The sequence below is a fragment of the Callorhinchus milii genome, unplaced genomic scaffold, assembly GCF_018977255.1.
Source record: "Callorhinchus milii isolate IMCB2004 unplaced genomic scaffold, IMCB_Cmil_1.0 Scaffold3, whole genome shotgun sequence".
Classification (NCBI taxonomy): domain Eukaryota; kingdom Metazoa; phylum Chordata; class Chondrichthyes; order Chimaeriformes; family Callorhinchidae; genus Callorhinchus; species Callorhinchus milii.
The window spans coordinates 94,051,110-94,069,220 of record NW_024704744.1 but is presented as its reverse complement, the minus strand read 5'-3'; the positions used below and the strand labels follow the sequence as shown (position 1 = coordinate 94,069,220).

The following is an 18,111-nucleotide window of genomic DNA, read 5'->3' as shown; positions in this document are numbered from 1 at the left end:
AGGGCTACAAGAGGTAAACCACGTGTGGAGATATGGACGAGCATTCAGATCCCGAGACTGAACAGTATGTGTGCGTACATTTTGTGAAGCCCTTCTAGAATCGTAGAATATTACAGCGCAGAAAGAAGGCCATTCGGCTCATCGTGCCCGTGCCAGCTCTTTGGAAGAGCTACCGAATCAGTCCCACTCCCCCACTCTTTCCCCATATCCTGTTGTCTTGTTCCCACCGTGTATGAGAAAAGTCGCTGTTTTTTTTTTGGTGTTCTCTAGCACTCCGAGGCAGCAGTCAGAAACGGAGACATCATACACAACGCTCTTGTTTCCACAAACTTGTTTTTATTTCAAATTATAGAGGGCCTCAAAAATGATGGCGCTTTAACTGGTTCCAAAAAATAACACTGGTTGATGAAATGAGTTCTCACAACATGTAATCACAGAAACACATTTTGTTAACCACTTAAGTACCAATAGTATTCCCGATTCAACTAAAAAATTGAAAATGAATGGATGAGTTTCAATTAAGAAGGTTGGATGCAGCTGGTGTGTAGGACATGTTCATAGCCTTGTTTGTTTACCACATAGAATACTTGGTCACTGTTTGCTTCAACTGAAAAACATATTTTTTTAAGTGCTCATTGTGTTCAAAAATTCCTTTGTGCGTTATGAAGACTCGGGCTTAATTAACAAAGGCAATGGCTGATGATAATGTGAATTAATGAGCATGTTTTGTTATTGGAGTCTGAATAAGCAAACCTGTTGTTCAAGTGTTTGTTGTCTACTTTTTAAAAAAAAAAGCATTATCTATTGCTTTGAGATAATGTGGACCTTGGCTTTTACCTTGGCACTTCGGAGAGTGCTGTTATTTGGATGCTGAATTAAAATATTGTAAAGGATCTGACCCTTCCTACAACAACAAATTGCATTTATATAGTGCCTCCATGTCGAGAGGATGTGTAGTATAAAAGCATTAAAAAAATTATAGTATAAAACCTGAATTTAAAAGCAGCCAGAACACAAGCAGGATCACTGAACGATCAGAAGTACAGATGCAAATTGAGATTAGAGATGAGGGAACATGGTGCAGAAAGCAAGGGAGAGAAGGATAGGAAATTAGAGTCAGAGATAGCCCCATTTCAGAGAGAGCGAGAGAGAAAGAAAAGTGTTAGAGATGATGAGTGAGAGATACAGAAAGAGATGGCTGGCACAGTGTGACACTATACGGATTGGGAAAAAAAATCCTGATGGAAGAAGTTTTTGCTTAGCAGGACCTAATTTATATCTTACATGATCGTAGAAATATACAGCACGGAAGGAGGCCATTCAGCCCACCGTGTCCGTGATGGCTCTTTGAAAAGAGCTGTCCAATTCAATCCCACTCCCCCACTCTCTCCCCATAGCCCTGCAAACTTGTCCTCCCCAAATCATTATCTGCTTCTCTCTTAAAAGTTGTGATCGAATCAGCTTCCACCACCCTTTCAGGTAATGCATTCCAGATCCGAACAACTTGCTGTGTGAAAACATTTCTCCTCACCTCTCCTTTGTTTCTTTTAACAACTATTTTAAATCGATGTCCTCGGGTTATCAACGCACCCGCCAGTGGAAATAGTTTCTCCTTGTTCACCCTATCGAAACCCCTCATAATTTTGAAAGCCTCTATTAAGTCTCCTCTTAACCTTCTCTGCTCCAAGGAGAATAATCTTAGTTTCTCTGGCCTCTCCTGATACCATCCTGGTAACTCTCCTCTGTCCCCACTCCAATGTCTTCACATCCTTCCTCACGTGTGGTGCCCAGAACTGAACGCAGGGACTTACGTGTAAGTCTTTGAGCTGAATCCTAACCAGTGTTTTATAAAGGTTCATCATAACTTCTTGACTTTTGTATTCTATGCCTCTATTCATAAAGGCAGTATTCGTTATGCTTTTTTAAACAGCTTTATCTACCTGTCCTGCCACCTTCAAAGACTTACATATATGAACCCCCAGGTAGGTCTCTCTGTTCCTTCACCTCATTTAAGATTGTTCCATCTATCTTATATTGCATCTCCTCATTCTCTCCCCAAATCCATCACTTCATCTCCACATTAAACTTCATCTGCCACATGTCTGCCCGTTTTACCAGTCTGTCTATGTCAGCTTGCAGTCTGCTACTATCCTCCTCACTGTTTACTACCTTTCCTGGCTTAGTATCATCTGCAAACTTGGAAATTGTACTCCCTCTACCCAAGTCCAGGTCATTTATATAGATCAAAAGCAGAAGTGGTCCCAATACCGATCCTGGGGGACACCACTTCCCTCCAGTCAGAAAAACCAACTGTTAACCACCACTCTCTGCTTTCTGTTTCCCAGCCAGTTCTGTATCCGCTGCCACTGTCCCTTGAATACCATGGGCTTGTATTTTGCTTACAAGTCTCTTATGTGGCATTTCATCAAATGCCTTTTGAAAATCCATATAAACTACATCAACTGCACTACCTTCATCCACCCTCTCCGTTACGTCATCAAATGTCCAATTAACCATATCTTCAGTGGTTTCAGTCCCAGTTAGTGTGGATAATCTTCTCTACTGTAGATGATTTAGAGGTTACGTATTAAAATGTGCAGCAGGGAAGGAAATGCCCTTTTCTATTGGGCCTCCCCACCCCACAATTTCATATGCTGCTGTTTCAGTGAACGCTGACATTGAAAACCACTTCTTCCTCTGAGTGACAGCTGCTTAAGCCCTTCGCACCCTCTCTTGAGCAGGTGGCAAATAGAAAACGTGCCGGAGGTGGTTATTGAAACTGCAGAGGGACCTGTATTTAGTAGATCAGTGAGGCAGAAAGTTAGGTAGTCCACAAGGGCAATTTGCAGTAATATTCCTTCATTCACGTTTCCCCTTATTATTTGCTTATTGCAGCAAACGAGAAGAGAATTTTTGACTGAGAATTTCACAGCCGCCTGAGAAGTTATGTAGGTGAAGGACACTATTTAAAAGCAAGCTGCTGTCGTATCAGCACCAATTATCAGCTTAACTTTGCTCTTTTGAGGGTGGGATTCTGGTGTGTGGTCTCTGCCTCCTTCAAGGCACGTGTCAAGACCCCACCCTCCCTGACCCCAACCCCGCCCCGGTCCAAATCCTTGACTGTCCAGCACCTTGGGACGTCCTTCCGACATGAAAGGCGCTCTATAAATGCAAGGATTATTATGTTATATTGTTTATATTTATATATATATATAAACAACTTTATATTGCTGTGCGTGTGGGTGGGGGTGAACTTTGTATTAATATGAGTACAGTAGTAGTCAAAGCCATCAAACCAGGGTTTCGGCTCTCGCCTGTGTATGTCAGCTCAGCTCTGTTGCTCTATGTGTAAAAAGTACTTGTGTCTGATGGCTCGAGTTGGCTACATCGATATTAGATTAAAGCATCAGGTTTCACCCATTTGGCTGGGCAAGATAAAATGTCCCCAGGACACACGTTAGCTGACACGGTTGCAATTATTGGGACGCAGGATATTGTATTTGGTGAAGTGGACCATTAATCATCACTGGAAATAATTTTAATATTACAAAAAAAAAAAAAAATTCGGTCACTCATTCCACGACTGTTTGTTGGGACACTGCTGCGTGCAACTGACTGCCACGTTTCGCCCGCAAAATACAGTCACTACACTTTACAGTATATTCCGTGAAGCGCTTTGAGACGTCTCAACCACGTGATAACACCCTATTTCAAAATGCAAGGGTTATTATTATTATTCTCTGAATTACGTCCTCCATGCTCTCTCTTTATCATTTATTTGGATAACTAACTTTTCCTCAAACAGATACACTGATGGTGATACCTGCTCTTCAGAGGTGAAAATTCTCATAGTTTTAGCTTTGAGACTATTGTCTTAAATTAACGTAAGATTCTTCAGAAATTTAGGAACTGGAAAAACCCGCTTCCAAATTAAGGCTGCATTTAAGAACTTTTGTAAAATTCTGCACAATCTTATTTTAAGACTGTTGACCACAAGGAATTTTAAGCTCTGCTTTAAATTGAAAATATATATTGTATATTTAACAACAAAACAACGAAACAAATGGTCCATTCAATCCAGGAATGTATTTAAAATATTCTTTTCAATAGAAATGGTTTTTTTTTTACAAGAAAAAATACGACTGGAGGCGGTTATTTTACGTTTGTCGTATTTTACATTTAAGAAATCGAGGGCGGAGATAGTTCAGGCGATTAGAAATAGTTAAGTGTTGGCACAGGCTTAGGGGCAGGAAAAATAGTTCCTGGACCAACATCATTTGTCCTGCTCTCTTGACGACACAGCTTAAGTTGCACAAGAAGAATTCAACATGATTTAAAACGCAATCTTTACCTCTGTAACATCAGATACTGTTGATAGACTTTTTTTTAACCCAAAAAAAATGTACAAAATTAAAAATACACAGTTTCCTCTGGAAATGGAAAAAATACTGAACGTGAAATGGGTTTCGTCAATCCTGCTTACTGGTTGCAGGGGGGAAAATAAAGTATGTACACCTTAGAGACACAATATTCTTCCTCCTCCCCTCAGGCGGTTAAAACTTCCACCCAGCAGATTGTTTCTCAGGACTCGAAGCTGCAGGTACCAGCTCCGCTGCCTGACAAGTCCAGCTCGTTGAAGCTGGTCAGTTTGACCACTGCTCTCGGGCATTCCATGGCACCTCCACTCCTGGAGTTCGAATTGTCCATTTTGTACATGTGGGCCTGCGCTTCGCAGTAGCCGAGGCGGCTCATCAGGATGAAGAAATCCCTCCGGAACGCTTTGGTGAAGATAGCGTAGAGGAAGGGGTTGGCGCAGGAGTTGAGCGGGTAGAAGAGCACCAGTAAAATCTTGGCGTTGGTCACCGTGATGAGGGGCCACTTGAAGGCCGCTGAAATGGCAAAGAATGATATGGGCGCCATGCAGGTGAAGTCCGTGAAGATCAGCACCGCCATTCGTTTGGCAATTCTGGTGTCGCTACCTTTAGACACAAAGTCTGGGTTCTGGACGGCTAAATATATTTTGACGTAGCAGACGCAAATGACCACGAAGGCAATGACATTCAGCACGAGTATCAATATAACATAGATCTGGGAAACCAGACTTTCTACATCCATGGGCAAGCAAATGCTGACCTTCATATAACTGCTAATGCCCACGAGGGGCAGCACCGCTAAGATGAGGGCAAAGACCCAGCCGCCACACATGATCACCACAGCGTGTCTGAGCTGTAGCTTCCTGTCGAGCTGCATGGCGTGGGTGATGGTGTGCCACCGTTCGAAGGTTATCATGGTGAGCGTGTAGACCGAGAGCTCGCTGGAGAAGACGGTGAAGAAGCCAGCGGAGGCACAGCCGGCCCCGGTCTGCCAATCTATGGCGTAGTTGTAATATTGGCTCTTGGTGTTCATGTCGACGGCAGCAATCAGCAGCAGGTAGAGCCCCATGCAAAGATCTGCGAAGGCCAGGTTACACATGAGGAACCGCTGTACAGTCAGCTTGTTCTGGCTGATCACCAGGACCACAAAGACGATGAGGTTTCCCACAATGGCAAGGATGTTAATGAACCATATGAGGACTCGGAGAATGTCGTATCCCATGATGTCTTCGCAAGGATTGAAGACGTCCGGCTCTGGAGTGCAGACCAGGATAGCTTTGCCGTGACAAAAGCCGTAATCGAATGCATTGCCGTCGATCATTTCGTCCATGTTCTCGTATTCATAGTAAAATTCAGCTTCGGGGATCTGTGAAGAAGAGTTCTTCACTCCAACTGACAGATTAGTGGTGCCAGCTCGAACATCCTTTAAGCCTTGATATCCAAACTGCGGTGGTAGTAGATTGGCTTCAGAATCATAGTTCTTCACACTACACGCAGATAGAAGGAAAGAAGTTTTTAGTGACCGATTCCTTCCCAAAATTTTTGAACGTTACATAGAAAGCGGAGCAAGTATCAAATCTTTACATTCAATACAATTTACATTTATAAAGTGCCTCACACGTCAGGAGGACGTCTTATTTATCCTAATTGGTTATGAGAAAATTTCTGCATTTTTATAGAGGATTTTGATATATATATATAGATATATACACATACAAGATTTTAATAATCCCTTAAAAAAATCTACTGTTTGTGGGACGCTGCGGTGCGCAATTGGCTGCCGCGTTTCGCTCACAAAATGTACAGTCAATTCACTTTACAGTATATTCTGTGGCGCGGTTTGAGACGTCTCGAAGACATGATAAGGCGCTGTATCGCATGTAAGCATTATTATTATTATACATATATAGGTGTTAGTAGGTAATGACTAGGTAAGTTGTTGTTGTTGTTAATAAATGAGATGAAAATGAAGGAGGTCACAACCTATGTTAGCCAGTCAGTCATAACTAGGCTAGCGATAGACCTTACCATCACTTTCATCCCTCGTGAGTGTTGTAAGATCTCTGGACTTGGACCTGGCTGGCTGTTTTGCTCCAGCAGAGTAGTATTTCCAGAGTCAACACAAATTTTAACAGGATTACAATTTACCAAATCCTGGAAAGAAATGCTGCGAATTAAATCTTTCAATATCTAAGGAAAACATCCCCCAAACCCTAATTGTGTGGAAGCGATATTCGTAGAATATTCATCCTTCCCCACATCTATAATATAGCTGGGAGACTCCTTCCCTTCCCTCCACTCCAAACCTTCACCCTGCTCCGGCCCCAAGTCCAGCACCGCACTCAAAATCCAGTACAAATTGTGGAGCCATGTAGCTTAGTGGTTAGAGCACTTGCCTCGCAAGCGAGAGGACCTGGGTTCGATTCCCGGGCAGTAAGTAAGAAACCGGTTGTTAGTTGATTGGTGGATCGCTTTTCTGGGGGGTAATAATCCCTTAAAAAAACAAATAATTTTGTCACTATATCCACGACTGTTTGTGGACGTGATGAGGCGCTATATCAAATGCAACGATTATTATTATTACCGCACAGATTAGTTATACAATAATGACCCCATTACTTACAGCATTTTATCCTGGTCACGACCCACAGATAATTCCTGATCTTGAGTTGCTTTTCTGGTCGCAGTTCCACATGACTTTGAAAAGTTAAATAAAGGTATGGAATTCTGTCTGAAGGGAAAATAACTGTCAGTTTCATCCAGGGCTGAGAAATAAGAATTTGGGAGGAAGGTGTTGCCCATCGAACCTCATCTGCAATTGTATCGGATCATGGTAGAAGTTTCCGTGACATTTCCTTGCCTTTTCTCCATTCTCCTTAACATCTGTACACCATGTGTGTGTGTATGTAATTTGTTCCACTTGGTAAATTTGCCGACCTCAGCAATATGGGCTCATTATTCCCCACTTGTCGGCACATTTAAGGAAGAACTACAACAGTATCGTAATATCGCATCACATCGCCAGGTGTCAATCTCACAAACCAATATTCACAAACCCGAAATTGCAACAACGCAACAAATCTATTTCTGTGAATTTGCCAAATTTAGACGTAACAAATCACAAGATTTTACCCTTTTGCTTTCTCCCATTTTTTGAACGCGCAGCAGTGACTGGGGTATGTCAAGTTGGCCTCCAAGAGATTGGTGAACTTTTCCAAGGGTGGGAATCTTTTCAGAGAGTACACAAAGCGGGCAGTTAGCTTCTGGATGTGTTCCAACCCGTAAGATGGAAGAAACTCCAGGGCTGTTGAGGACACATCTCTGCAAAAAAAAAAAACAGTTCCGTTACGAGGTTTTAATACCTCACTGCACAAGCCACAAGCCTAAAGTCTGCATTGGTGTCACCTTGGCTCATTTTTGTAGCAATCTCGCCTCTGGTTCAGATGTTTGTGGGTTCAAGCCCTACGCCTTGACTTGAGTTTACAGTCTAAGCTGGGAAGCAATGCATCGTTGGAGGTGCTGCGCTTCAGGTGAGATATTAAACAGATCCCATCTGTTTCAATGGAAATTAAAGATCTTATGATACTGTTCAAAAAGACAAAATAGTTTCACCTGATGTACTGGTCCACAATCCTCCAGTTAAACCAGCCATTTACTTTATGGCTGGTTGTGCTGTTTGCATATTGGCTGCCGTTTTTAACTCTGGGTGCACAGCCTGCCTTAATTCATAGCGCTCTCACTTCTGAGACAGGAGAAGGTTGTGGGTTCAATCCTCATGTCGGGACTTTGAACTCATGGTCCAGGCTGGCATTCGAATGCTGGGGGGAGTGCGACAAAGTTGGAGTTCCTTTCTTTTGGATGATATGTTAAAGCGAGATCCTGTCTGTCTGTTCAGGTGGACTTTAAAGTTCCCATGACACTATTCAAAAAGAGAAGGGAGTTGTCCGGGCCGACAATCCCCCAGATAAGATGAGTTGTTCAGTTCATGGGTGTTTATGAAACATTGCTTTGTGCAAATTGGCTGCTGCGTTGCCTACAAAATACACAGTCGCTACACTTAATAATAATTTCTGCAGGTGTTATAGCACCTTATCAAGTCTTGGAGACTTTTATATCACTATAAAATGAATTGGCTGTATATTTTATGGGCGAATGCGAAAGGTATTTTGTTATGCGCAAATTATTATTATCATAGGCTCTGATAATATGTCAGTATAATTGAAGGAAATGGTTTTATTAAGTTCAAACAAAGGATCTGCATGAACTAAATACACATTTACACATTTGGAATACTGTGTATTTATATAAAACTTACAATACATCTGGTCCAATAGCTCCCTTTAGGGCATCATTGTGTATCCTCTTCAGATTTGTATTATCGTTCAGTTCCCTGGAGAGGAATTTTAAGTCAATTACTGTAATTTAATTCAGCCAAACTTTGAGCAAAAAGAAACATACACACTAGCTGCTTATGGGATATTGTTCGGCGTAAATAGGCACCCACAACTGGTGGGATCCGAGTGAGAATAGGGTTGGATTATTTTATATTATTAAAACCTATTTTTTTATTTCATTTTGTTTACTTTGGAAGCGACCACATTGGCTCCAGTACTTTCTTCTCATGCTGCACATTCCAAACACTGCTATAAATAGAATCATTGAATCTTAAGGCACAGAAGGAGGACATTCAACCCATTTTGCCTGTGCCAGCTCTTTGGAAGAGTTACCCAGTCAGTCCCACTCCCCCGCTCTTTCCCCATTTCCTTGCAATTTTTTCCTTTTCAAACAAAACCTACGCTACGTTTCGTTTGAGAAAGGTCAGCCACCTCTTCAGATGGCTGAGGGACCACTTCTGAACCATTACATTCCTTCATTTCTGGGTAATTTTACATTTGGAATTTTACTTTGATCTTCTCGAAACAGTGTGCTATAAGCTGAGATAATGGCCTTTCTTGCTATCAATGTCCCTATAACTGTGTGATAAGCAGTTTCCAGACTTGCAATCTTCTGATAATAGAAACTTCAAGGGGACAGTGATTTATTTTTAACCAAAGCTAAAAGAACACATCTACAAGGTCAGATTTGAAATGACCCCTACAAATACCATCATCAAAGTCATGGAAGTCGATGTGTATAGATCTTCAGGATATAAACAATAACAAGAAGCCATTAGAAGAGCTCAATTGGTATTTGTAATGTGCCTGTTTGGTTGTTGCACCAAACTCCGTGACCCCATCGCCCCCACTCTCGCCCGACTCCATTGGTTCTCTGTCCTTCAGAGGATCCAGTTCAAGATCCTGGTCCTCACCTACAAAGCCCTCCATGGCCTCGCCCCACCCTACCTCTGCGACCTCCTAACCCCCTACCAACCCGCCTGTTCCCTTCGCTCAGCCGGCTCTGGCCGGCTCCACGGCCCCCGACCCACCCGCCCCACCATCGGCGGGAGAGCCTTCAGCCACTCTGCCCCCAACCTCTGGAATTCCATCCCCCAGTCACTCCGCCTCGCCCCCTCTTAAACCTCCTTCAAGTTCCGCCTCAAGGCCCTCTTCTTCGACCGTGCCATCGGCCACCCCCTTCCCCTCCCCTCCCTTCCCCCCCCCCAACCCCAGCTCAGGTCTGAAATGCTATGGAGACCTGTAGCTCAGTGGTTAGAGCACTCGCCTTGTACACATGGCAGCGCGAAACCTTGGGCAAGTAACCTTGTGTTACTTCACACGCCTAATAATAATCCCTCCAAAAAACAAAACAATAATAAATTGGTCATTTTCAATCCATGACTGTTTGTGGGACATTGCTGTGCGCAATTGGCTGCCGCGTTCGCCCACAAATATACAGTCAATTCACTTTGCAGTGTGTTCTGTGAAGCGCTTTGAGAAGTTGAGACGACGTGAAAAGCGCTATATCAAATGCAAAGATTATTATTATTATTTGTCCAGCGCCTTGGGATGTCCTCCTGACGTGAAAGGTGCCATACAAATGTAATCTTGCTGTTGTTGTTGTTGTTGTTGCATCTCAGCTATGGGAGATTTGGATGACAAAAGTTCTTTCCTACTCTTAGTAGCTGAAGGAATCTGTCACAAAGACCTTATGCATACGTTCCTTTAAACTTTGCTTTCATTAATTACTTTGATAAATTCCCATTATGAGCAAGTAATGAAAAGCTCACTATTTTTAATGATTGGCCCTCATGTTTGTGGAGGTTCACTCAAATGTCAACATCATTTTACAAAATCGCCAAAGGATATAAAAAGCACTGAACATGTAAATGGCGTTACATCGATGAAACCTACTTTCAGTAGATGGTGTATAATTTGCACCATTATTGACTTGATTTATCTTATTTAATCTCCCAAGGGAGGCAAGTAACAATAGATAAAACATCTATAATTAGGAAACTCTTGACATTTCTTCTTGACTTTCAAAAGCAATTGAGTGGTGATATTCAGGTATGCTCAATACTGCAGATCCGTGGCTTGAAGAGACCCTCTTCCTTCCCCCTTTGGGCTTTGTGTGAGGAACTCCCTCAGAGGGTGTCATGTGTATAAATGTGCAACATGGTGACCCGATGACCCGTAAGGTAGGCATTTTGTAGCATGAGAACTGGTGTAGTCTTTTGGGGGGTTAGCCGGGTGTCTCACAAATGGCGAAAACCATCACCATGTATCCAAACCATACATTGCACCAACACGTTCTACAGGAGTCCTGTAGGGTATAGGTTAGAGCACTCGCCTCGCAAGCGAGTGGACCTGGGTTCGATTCCCGGGCAGGGTGAAATGTTAGGCAAGTTTCCTCACTCTGCGCGCTTCTTGTTTACCTAGCACTAAGGTTGTTAGTCGATTGGCAGATCGCTTTTCCGGGAGTAATATTCCCTTAAAAAAAATACTAATAATAATTTGGTTACTTCAACCCACGACTGCTGTGCGAAGTTGGCTGCCGCGTTTCGCCCACAAAATACACAGTCAATTCGCTTTACAAGTATATTCTGTGAAGCGCTTTGAGACGTCTCGAAGACATGATAAAGCGCTATAACAAATGCAAGGGTTATAAACTCCCCTATAGTGTAGTAGAAAGTAAGCACATGCTCTAAGTCACCTAATCTCATTCAGGGCAGATTCTAATCGTGTCACCCTACCCAGCAGTTAGCACTGACTGGAAAGTACTCTTCCCCAAGATTTTCCTTACCCATTAAACTTAACACTTAGAAAACTCACACTTTGACTCCATTCTAATCATTGTTACAATACAGTAAATTTAGAGAATGACTTAAGTGTGCATCCGGGTCTATAATACCACGGAGCACTTGAATCTCCATACTTCAGCTTATCTGTGATCGGGACAAAGTCCTTGGAGAGACCTTGAAGCTTGAAAACATGTGTTAAGATTCTGCGTCGTCCTTCAAAGATGTTGAAATTAAATCCTAAATGTGCAAGCACTGTTGGCGTTTTTGTTGGTTTTATTTATTTAAAATGAAAGTTTTTAATGAAAACTCTGATTAAAACATTCCACTTATAATTCAAAGTATGTGAGCAACATTTGTACTGATATATATGTATATATACACACACTTGCAACAAATATAACTTACAGTTTATCCAGTTTTGTCCCATTGAATGCTTGACTTTGCACATCTATAAATCCATTTCTATACAGCTTCCTGTAAAAATCAACATTTAGAAATATGAGTTCACAATATAGACAGTTAAGTGTAGATTATCATATGGGATATCAACGAGATTTCCAGTCTAAATAAACTTAATGCTTCAATACCGGTTACTTGACGTTGGTTAAATATGTAAAATGGGCATCGGGGCATTGTTACATAAATCTTATAGCTGAAAGAATGGATTCCTTGTTATTATTACATTGGTTCGATAGAGAGATTGGTCACGAGAATTATTGCATGGGTTGGACATAGAGAATAAACGTCATTGGAACATCTCGAAGCACTTCACAGAATTGACTATTTTTTTGTATAGGTGAAACACGGCAGCCAATGCGCACATCAGTGTCCCACAAACAGTGGTGGATTGAGTGACCGACATTGGTTTATTAATCCCAGAAAAACAATCGACTAACAACCAGTTTCCTATTTACCGCTAGATAAACAACAACAACAACAACAAATTACATTTGTACAGCGCCTTTCACTTTAGGGCTCTGCACCCGAGCTGGTAGTTGGGATCCGGAGGGGTGGAGGGCAGGGAGTGTAGGGTGACCGAATGCACAATCGACGAGGAGGGTCTTGAAGAAAAAACGGAGGTGTGTGGAGTGAGGAAACTTGCTTAGCGTTTCACTGGCCGGGAATCAAACCCGGGTCCTCGCCCTTGCGAGGCGCGCGCTCTAACCACTAAGCTACAGGACTTCTCCCTGGACTTCTGACAATTTTGCTTTATACATGACCACTGGAGTATCAGTACTGTAAGAAGCTACCAGGGAGATCTGTCTTTGGTTTTAATATGGAGCTTTCAATTTTGGCGCTAATCGGAATCATGTCGCTCTGAGGGCTGCACCACCCGCCATGCTCAGAGTATCTTGGAGCAAAGGATTCAGTTTGATAAAGAATGCTATCTTGTTGGGAATATTGTAATGCTCAGGTGCATGAAGCCAATGTAGGAACATAGCAACAAGAGGAAGCCACTCAGCCCGTTCCACCAGTTTATTACATCATCATCAACAACAACAACAACAACAAGATGACATTTGTGTAGCGCCTTTCACGTCGGGAGGATGTCCCAAGGCACTGGATAGAGTACAGCATTTCAGACCCAAGTTGGGGTCGGGGGGGGGGAAAAGGGAGGGAAGGGGGGTGGCTGATGGTACGGTCGAAGAGGAGGGTTTTGAGGCGGGACTTGAAGGAGGCAAAGGAGGGGGCGAGTGGAGTGATTGGGGGATGGAATTCCAGAGGTTGGGGGCAGAGTGGCTGAAGGCTCTCCCACCAATGGTGGGGCGGTTGGGTCGGGGGACGTGGAGCCGGCCAGAGCCGGCTGAGCGGAGGGAACGGGCGGGTTGGTAGGTTGCATCACTGCAGATCCTATACTTACAATGTCAGGGAATCGTTATTCATTCCTTGAAAGGCATTTTCTGGTATGTTGAGAATGTTTAAATTATCACAGATTTCTCTGAAAATTAAAGAAAAGAGAACTGAAATTGTTATTGTAAAGAAAAGTAATAATTTTAATAGTAGTCCCTCACACCTGGAATCATTATTACACCCACACCACACTTCATTTTAATCACACTAAAAAAAAAATGAAAAGAGTAAGGCTACTTACAGAATAAAATTGGATGCAATTGAATGAATGTGTGTCAGATCGGGAAAAAATTGTATTCCAGTATTACATATGCTCCTAGTTTGAGAAAATAATTCTGAATAAGTATTCATCTCAGCACTTAAGAGACTCAAGACACTCTCAAGAACAGACAAAAGTACAATAAAACACCTTTATTCCAACAGACAGCTAACCGAACGATTCGAAATGTCATGAAAGCACAAGCTGTCTGAAGAAACCACACAATGAGCAGAATGTAGGTGTGGGAGCATATGCATTTAGCGTAAATTACTGCACGATCTAAGTGACAATGACTTGCTTTTCAGTCATTATTGCTTTCCCCATTTGTGGCACTGAACTCTCCCACCTTGTAATGCCTATGACAGAGAAACGTTTGCCAGGGTGCTCTCGGAGGACATAAGTCAAGTACTGGAGCGTGATTCCAGAGAAGTTGGAGGGATGAGAGGACAGGACGGGGGTAGTAAGATAAGTTCCGGTTCCCTCAGTTCCTGATGCGACATCCAATGAAATGACTAACAACAACAAATTATATTTGTTACAGTGCCTTTCATGTCGGGAGGACGTCCCAAGGCGCTGGACAGTCAGGGATTTGGACCCGAGCAGGGGATTGGGATCAGAGGGTGTGGAGGGCAGGGAGGGTAGAGGTAGGAGGGTGGCTATACGCAGGGTCAAAGAGGAAGGTCTTGAGACGTGCTTTCGAAAGAGGCAAAGGGAACGTGGGATGAAGTTCCAAAGCAAAAAAAAAAGAGAAGGGAGATTCTCCCAGTGTACTGCCCCCCAAAAAACTTTCCAGTTCGTTAATTCATGGCCATTCGCTTCATGGCTGTATTTGTTCTTTGCTCTTTAAAATAAGGATGAGAAACAGTTAGAAGAAATGAAAGTTTTTTGGATTTTCTCTGTAATGGTCGATAACAGATTTAATGTCTGATCCCTCTTCACCCACTTGTCTGTTCAGCAGCACAGCATTGGTACGATAAACTCGAATTGAAATTCGGTGCCAAGGAAAGGCGGGCGCTGGGGAAAGACTGAGGCTTCTGCAGTTAAGGTGTGCAGAGGAAGTAGAGGCCAACTTGCAGCCCACGTGCCAGTGCTCTTTCTCCACGTGTAAAATAGTCACACAGCACATTCAACACACCCAGTTTTCACTCTGTACTTTCAATACAACCGTTCCATCAAACATAACCATTCCTGTAACACCACCAGCCCATCAAACACAAGCAGTCCATAAAATGCAATGAGCGCTACATGAAACATGCTTCTCAAATGACTGCAAGTTTGGTTCTCTCACATGTATTTTAGCCTGGGGAGATTTTTGAAGGCCCCTCGCTCGATGATCACCAAATGTTTTGTATTTTGAATGGAACTGAGGAGAGAAAGGCAAGATAAAAAGTGAATGTTGTGTAGAGCGCCATTCGAAAATAAATTAAGAACTTTTTTTTAAAAAAAGACTTCAAAGATGTACACAAATAATCTTTTTTTTTCGTAAGGCGATATTTAAAATAATGATTCTATGCATTTCCTCTGCCCCATGTTTCCCTTCCTCTCAAAGATGCACCATCTGATGCTGATCTGTGCGTTAGATGTTATTCCCACCAGCGACCCAGCTTAAAATATCCTTTCTTCACCAGTTTGGCTATTAGGACATCATAATCGATGCTAATCCTGTTATCCATATGCAAATTGAAAAGCTGGAGCTCTGGACTGATCCCTGGGGGGACACCATTTGTCACTGCCTGTCAATCCGACAATATCTCCTTTAACCCAATACCCTGTTTCACGTCAGCCAATATTCTATCCATATCACAATATTGTCTCCAATTCCATGCACTTGCGTTTCGCCCGGTATTCTCCTATGTGGCACCCTATCCAATGACTTCTGAAAATCCACATGAAATTGACCATATCTCTTTTATTCCTCACCTCAATGGTTGGTAACATAAGAACGATCAACAAACTCTATACTAATCAGACACGATCTAACTCTCATAAGACTATGCTTATTCTCTCTGATTTGCTCAGTTACTCGGTTACACCCAGATACTCAGTTACTCTGTCCTTGATGGGAGTCTAGTCATTTATGCAGGATGGTTCTTGAACTCCCAGGACTATCACTACTTGATTTGTTCCTTCCTTTCTCCTTGAACAGCAGTCATACTTTTACTATCTTTCTATTTTCCCATAACCGTGACTAATGCACCCCCAATTGTCTCACTTCTTTCTTTCAATTCCTTATTGTTATTGTTTCTCCTATGCCACAAAATGCTCCAGAAACACATTGAAATTGACACACCTGTACCTGCTTCCTCCCCAATCTCCTCTAACCCTCTCTCCTGCCTGTACCGTCCACTCCACCACCGTCAGCCAAGGTCAGTATCTTACCTGTTCTACTTCTCTATGATATTCACTTAATGGCGTATAATGGCATTAGAATTCAAGTTCATGCACAAGCTAAGAGTAAATTAATCATCACTTACAGTTCCACCAAGTCTGGAAGATCAACAAAGGCATCAGTCTCAATTCTCTCCAAGATATCGCTCTGAGAAATGTCACTGCAAGGTAAGAGAATGAGTCATTCCCTGCCCTGAAAAACAGTGGAAGTGTTATCACACGGTGTTGCAGGTATGAGATTGAAAAGAAGTCTACAGTCCAAAATTCTTCCTGACCTCAGTGGCCGAAGATCTAGAATACAATCTGTGTATTGTATTGGTAAGTGGATAGGTTAAACCTCCTTTATCTTGATTCCTTCCTGTTTTTCTACATTACAAAAATCTATTTCTTTTTCTCGCTCCTGCTTCCAAAAAAAAAACATAATTGAATTGCGTCGTCTATTGCAATACGTGTGCATGTCAATTATCGTGTATAAAGTTCAAGGAATGGTGTAATATGAATAACATATCTAATTAAATTTTTTTTGAAGAGTTGGGTTTTTAATTTGTCGCAGATTTTTGACAAGAGGACAATCTACTAGTTCTCTTTTTATCTTTCTCCCCGCCACAAAATCACATGATAAATATATTCTAGTAAACAACTAGCAGTGCCTCTACATATATCTTAATAGAAAAGTGTTCTGTTCCCTTACTACGCAGCAGAACAGTTTGTTCAATTGCAGTTAATTAACCAGCGGATTATTTCTGAGCAGTTATACAGCTGTCAGTGAGGAAGGTCTCTTTCCATCTGGAGCCAAATAAACAAAGCTGACTAAAGCATAGAATTCCAATGGACTCAACTCAAATCACATTCAATTATTCCCAATATACAGAGCTCAAATGTACCTCCACCACCTCTGTCACGTATAGTAACACCAAATAATACTAATAATCCTTGCATTTAATGTAACTCCTTATCACAATGTCGAAATGCCTCAAAGTCCTTCACAGGATTTACTGTAGAGATGTAGTGTCATGTTTGCTTACACAAACCACAAACACTAAACTTTGCAGTAAACCTGTGAAGCACTTTGAGACGACCCGCTGACATGAAAGGTCACTGCAAGTTTTATAGGTGAACATGACAGCTAATTTACCCACTGTAATGTCCCAGAAACAGTCAAGAAGTGAATGACCAATGTTATTTGGGGAATTGTTGGCCAGGTCATTGGGAGAAATTCCCTTTTTTTTTACTCGTGCCCTGAAATCTTGTTGGCCACTTGAACAGATAGACAGAACCTCAGCTTAATGTCTCATCTGAAGGATGGCATTTCCATCAATGCAGCACAACCCCAGCACTGCAATGAAAATGCAATGAAAACCTGGACTATGAGCTCAAGGTCCCAAACAGGAGCTTGAACCTTGAACCTTTGTCTGACACCAAACCATCAACTCACTTCTCATTTAGTTCCATTGAATATCCCAATTGTCACAATATCCCAATTTTCCATTCACTTTCCAATACACAATACACAGAATCAAAATACATTTAAACCATTTCCCGGTCAAAGATGTACAATTCCAAAGCGCCAAACCACTTCCTATTTGTTTTCATAAATCCAGTGCACAAAACCAGTTTCTATTCATTCTTTTGAAGACCTTTACATTGGTTTAATTTGGTAGCCGCACAGAAATTGGGTCCCTAGTTCATTTTGGGGCACGATTCAGTCTCTCCAGAAATATTTAACTATTCATTCTGATTGCAATGAATTCCTAAACCAAACATAATACACTTATGAAACATGGCATATTTTGTAACACAGCACAGTTAAAGGCAGCAATGTTCTCCAAATTGGCAAAGGAATTAGCATCTGCAGTCCGAATGAATCAGGTGGATATATGTAGAGGTCAGTGTTATGTATTATGAAGAAGATCAAACAATTAAATGTTTCCACCTGGTTGATGGGCCTCTTTTCAATTCAATGTTGTGTGTTTCACTTCACAGTCCACGCTGACACACTAGTGAGGTATTGGTGGAGATGGAGCACTTCAGTGATACCCTTCAGATGAGACATTAAACCA

At 42.1% G+C, this 18,111-nt stretch overlaps 1 protein-coding gene across 1 annotated transcript; it reads right to left on the bottom strand.

The window, feature by feature from the left end:
* Positions 1-4,438: 4,438 nt before the first annotated feature.
* LOC103180838 (lutropin-choriogonadotropic hormone receptor) lies at positions 4,439-14,987 on the bottom strand. The gene is given in 7 exon segments (XM_042333254.1): positions 4,439-5,786; positions 7,489-7,694; positions 8,689-8,763; positions 11,959-12,027; positions 13,415-13,492; positions 13,646-13,720; positions 14,952-14,987. Coding segments are annotated over 7 exon segments (1,710 nt in total). The 5' UTR covers positions 14,954-14,987; the 3' UTR covers positions 4,439-4,581.
* Positions 14,988-18,111: the final 3,124 nt, after the last annotated feature.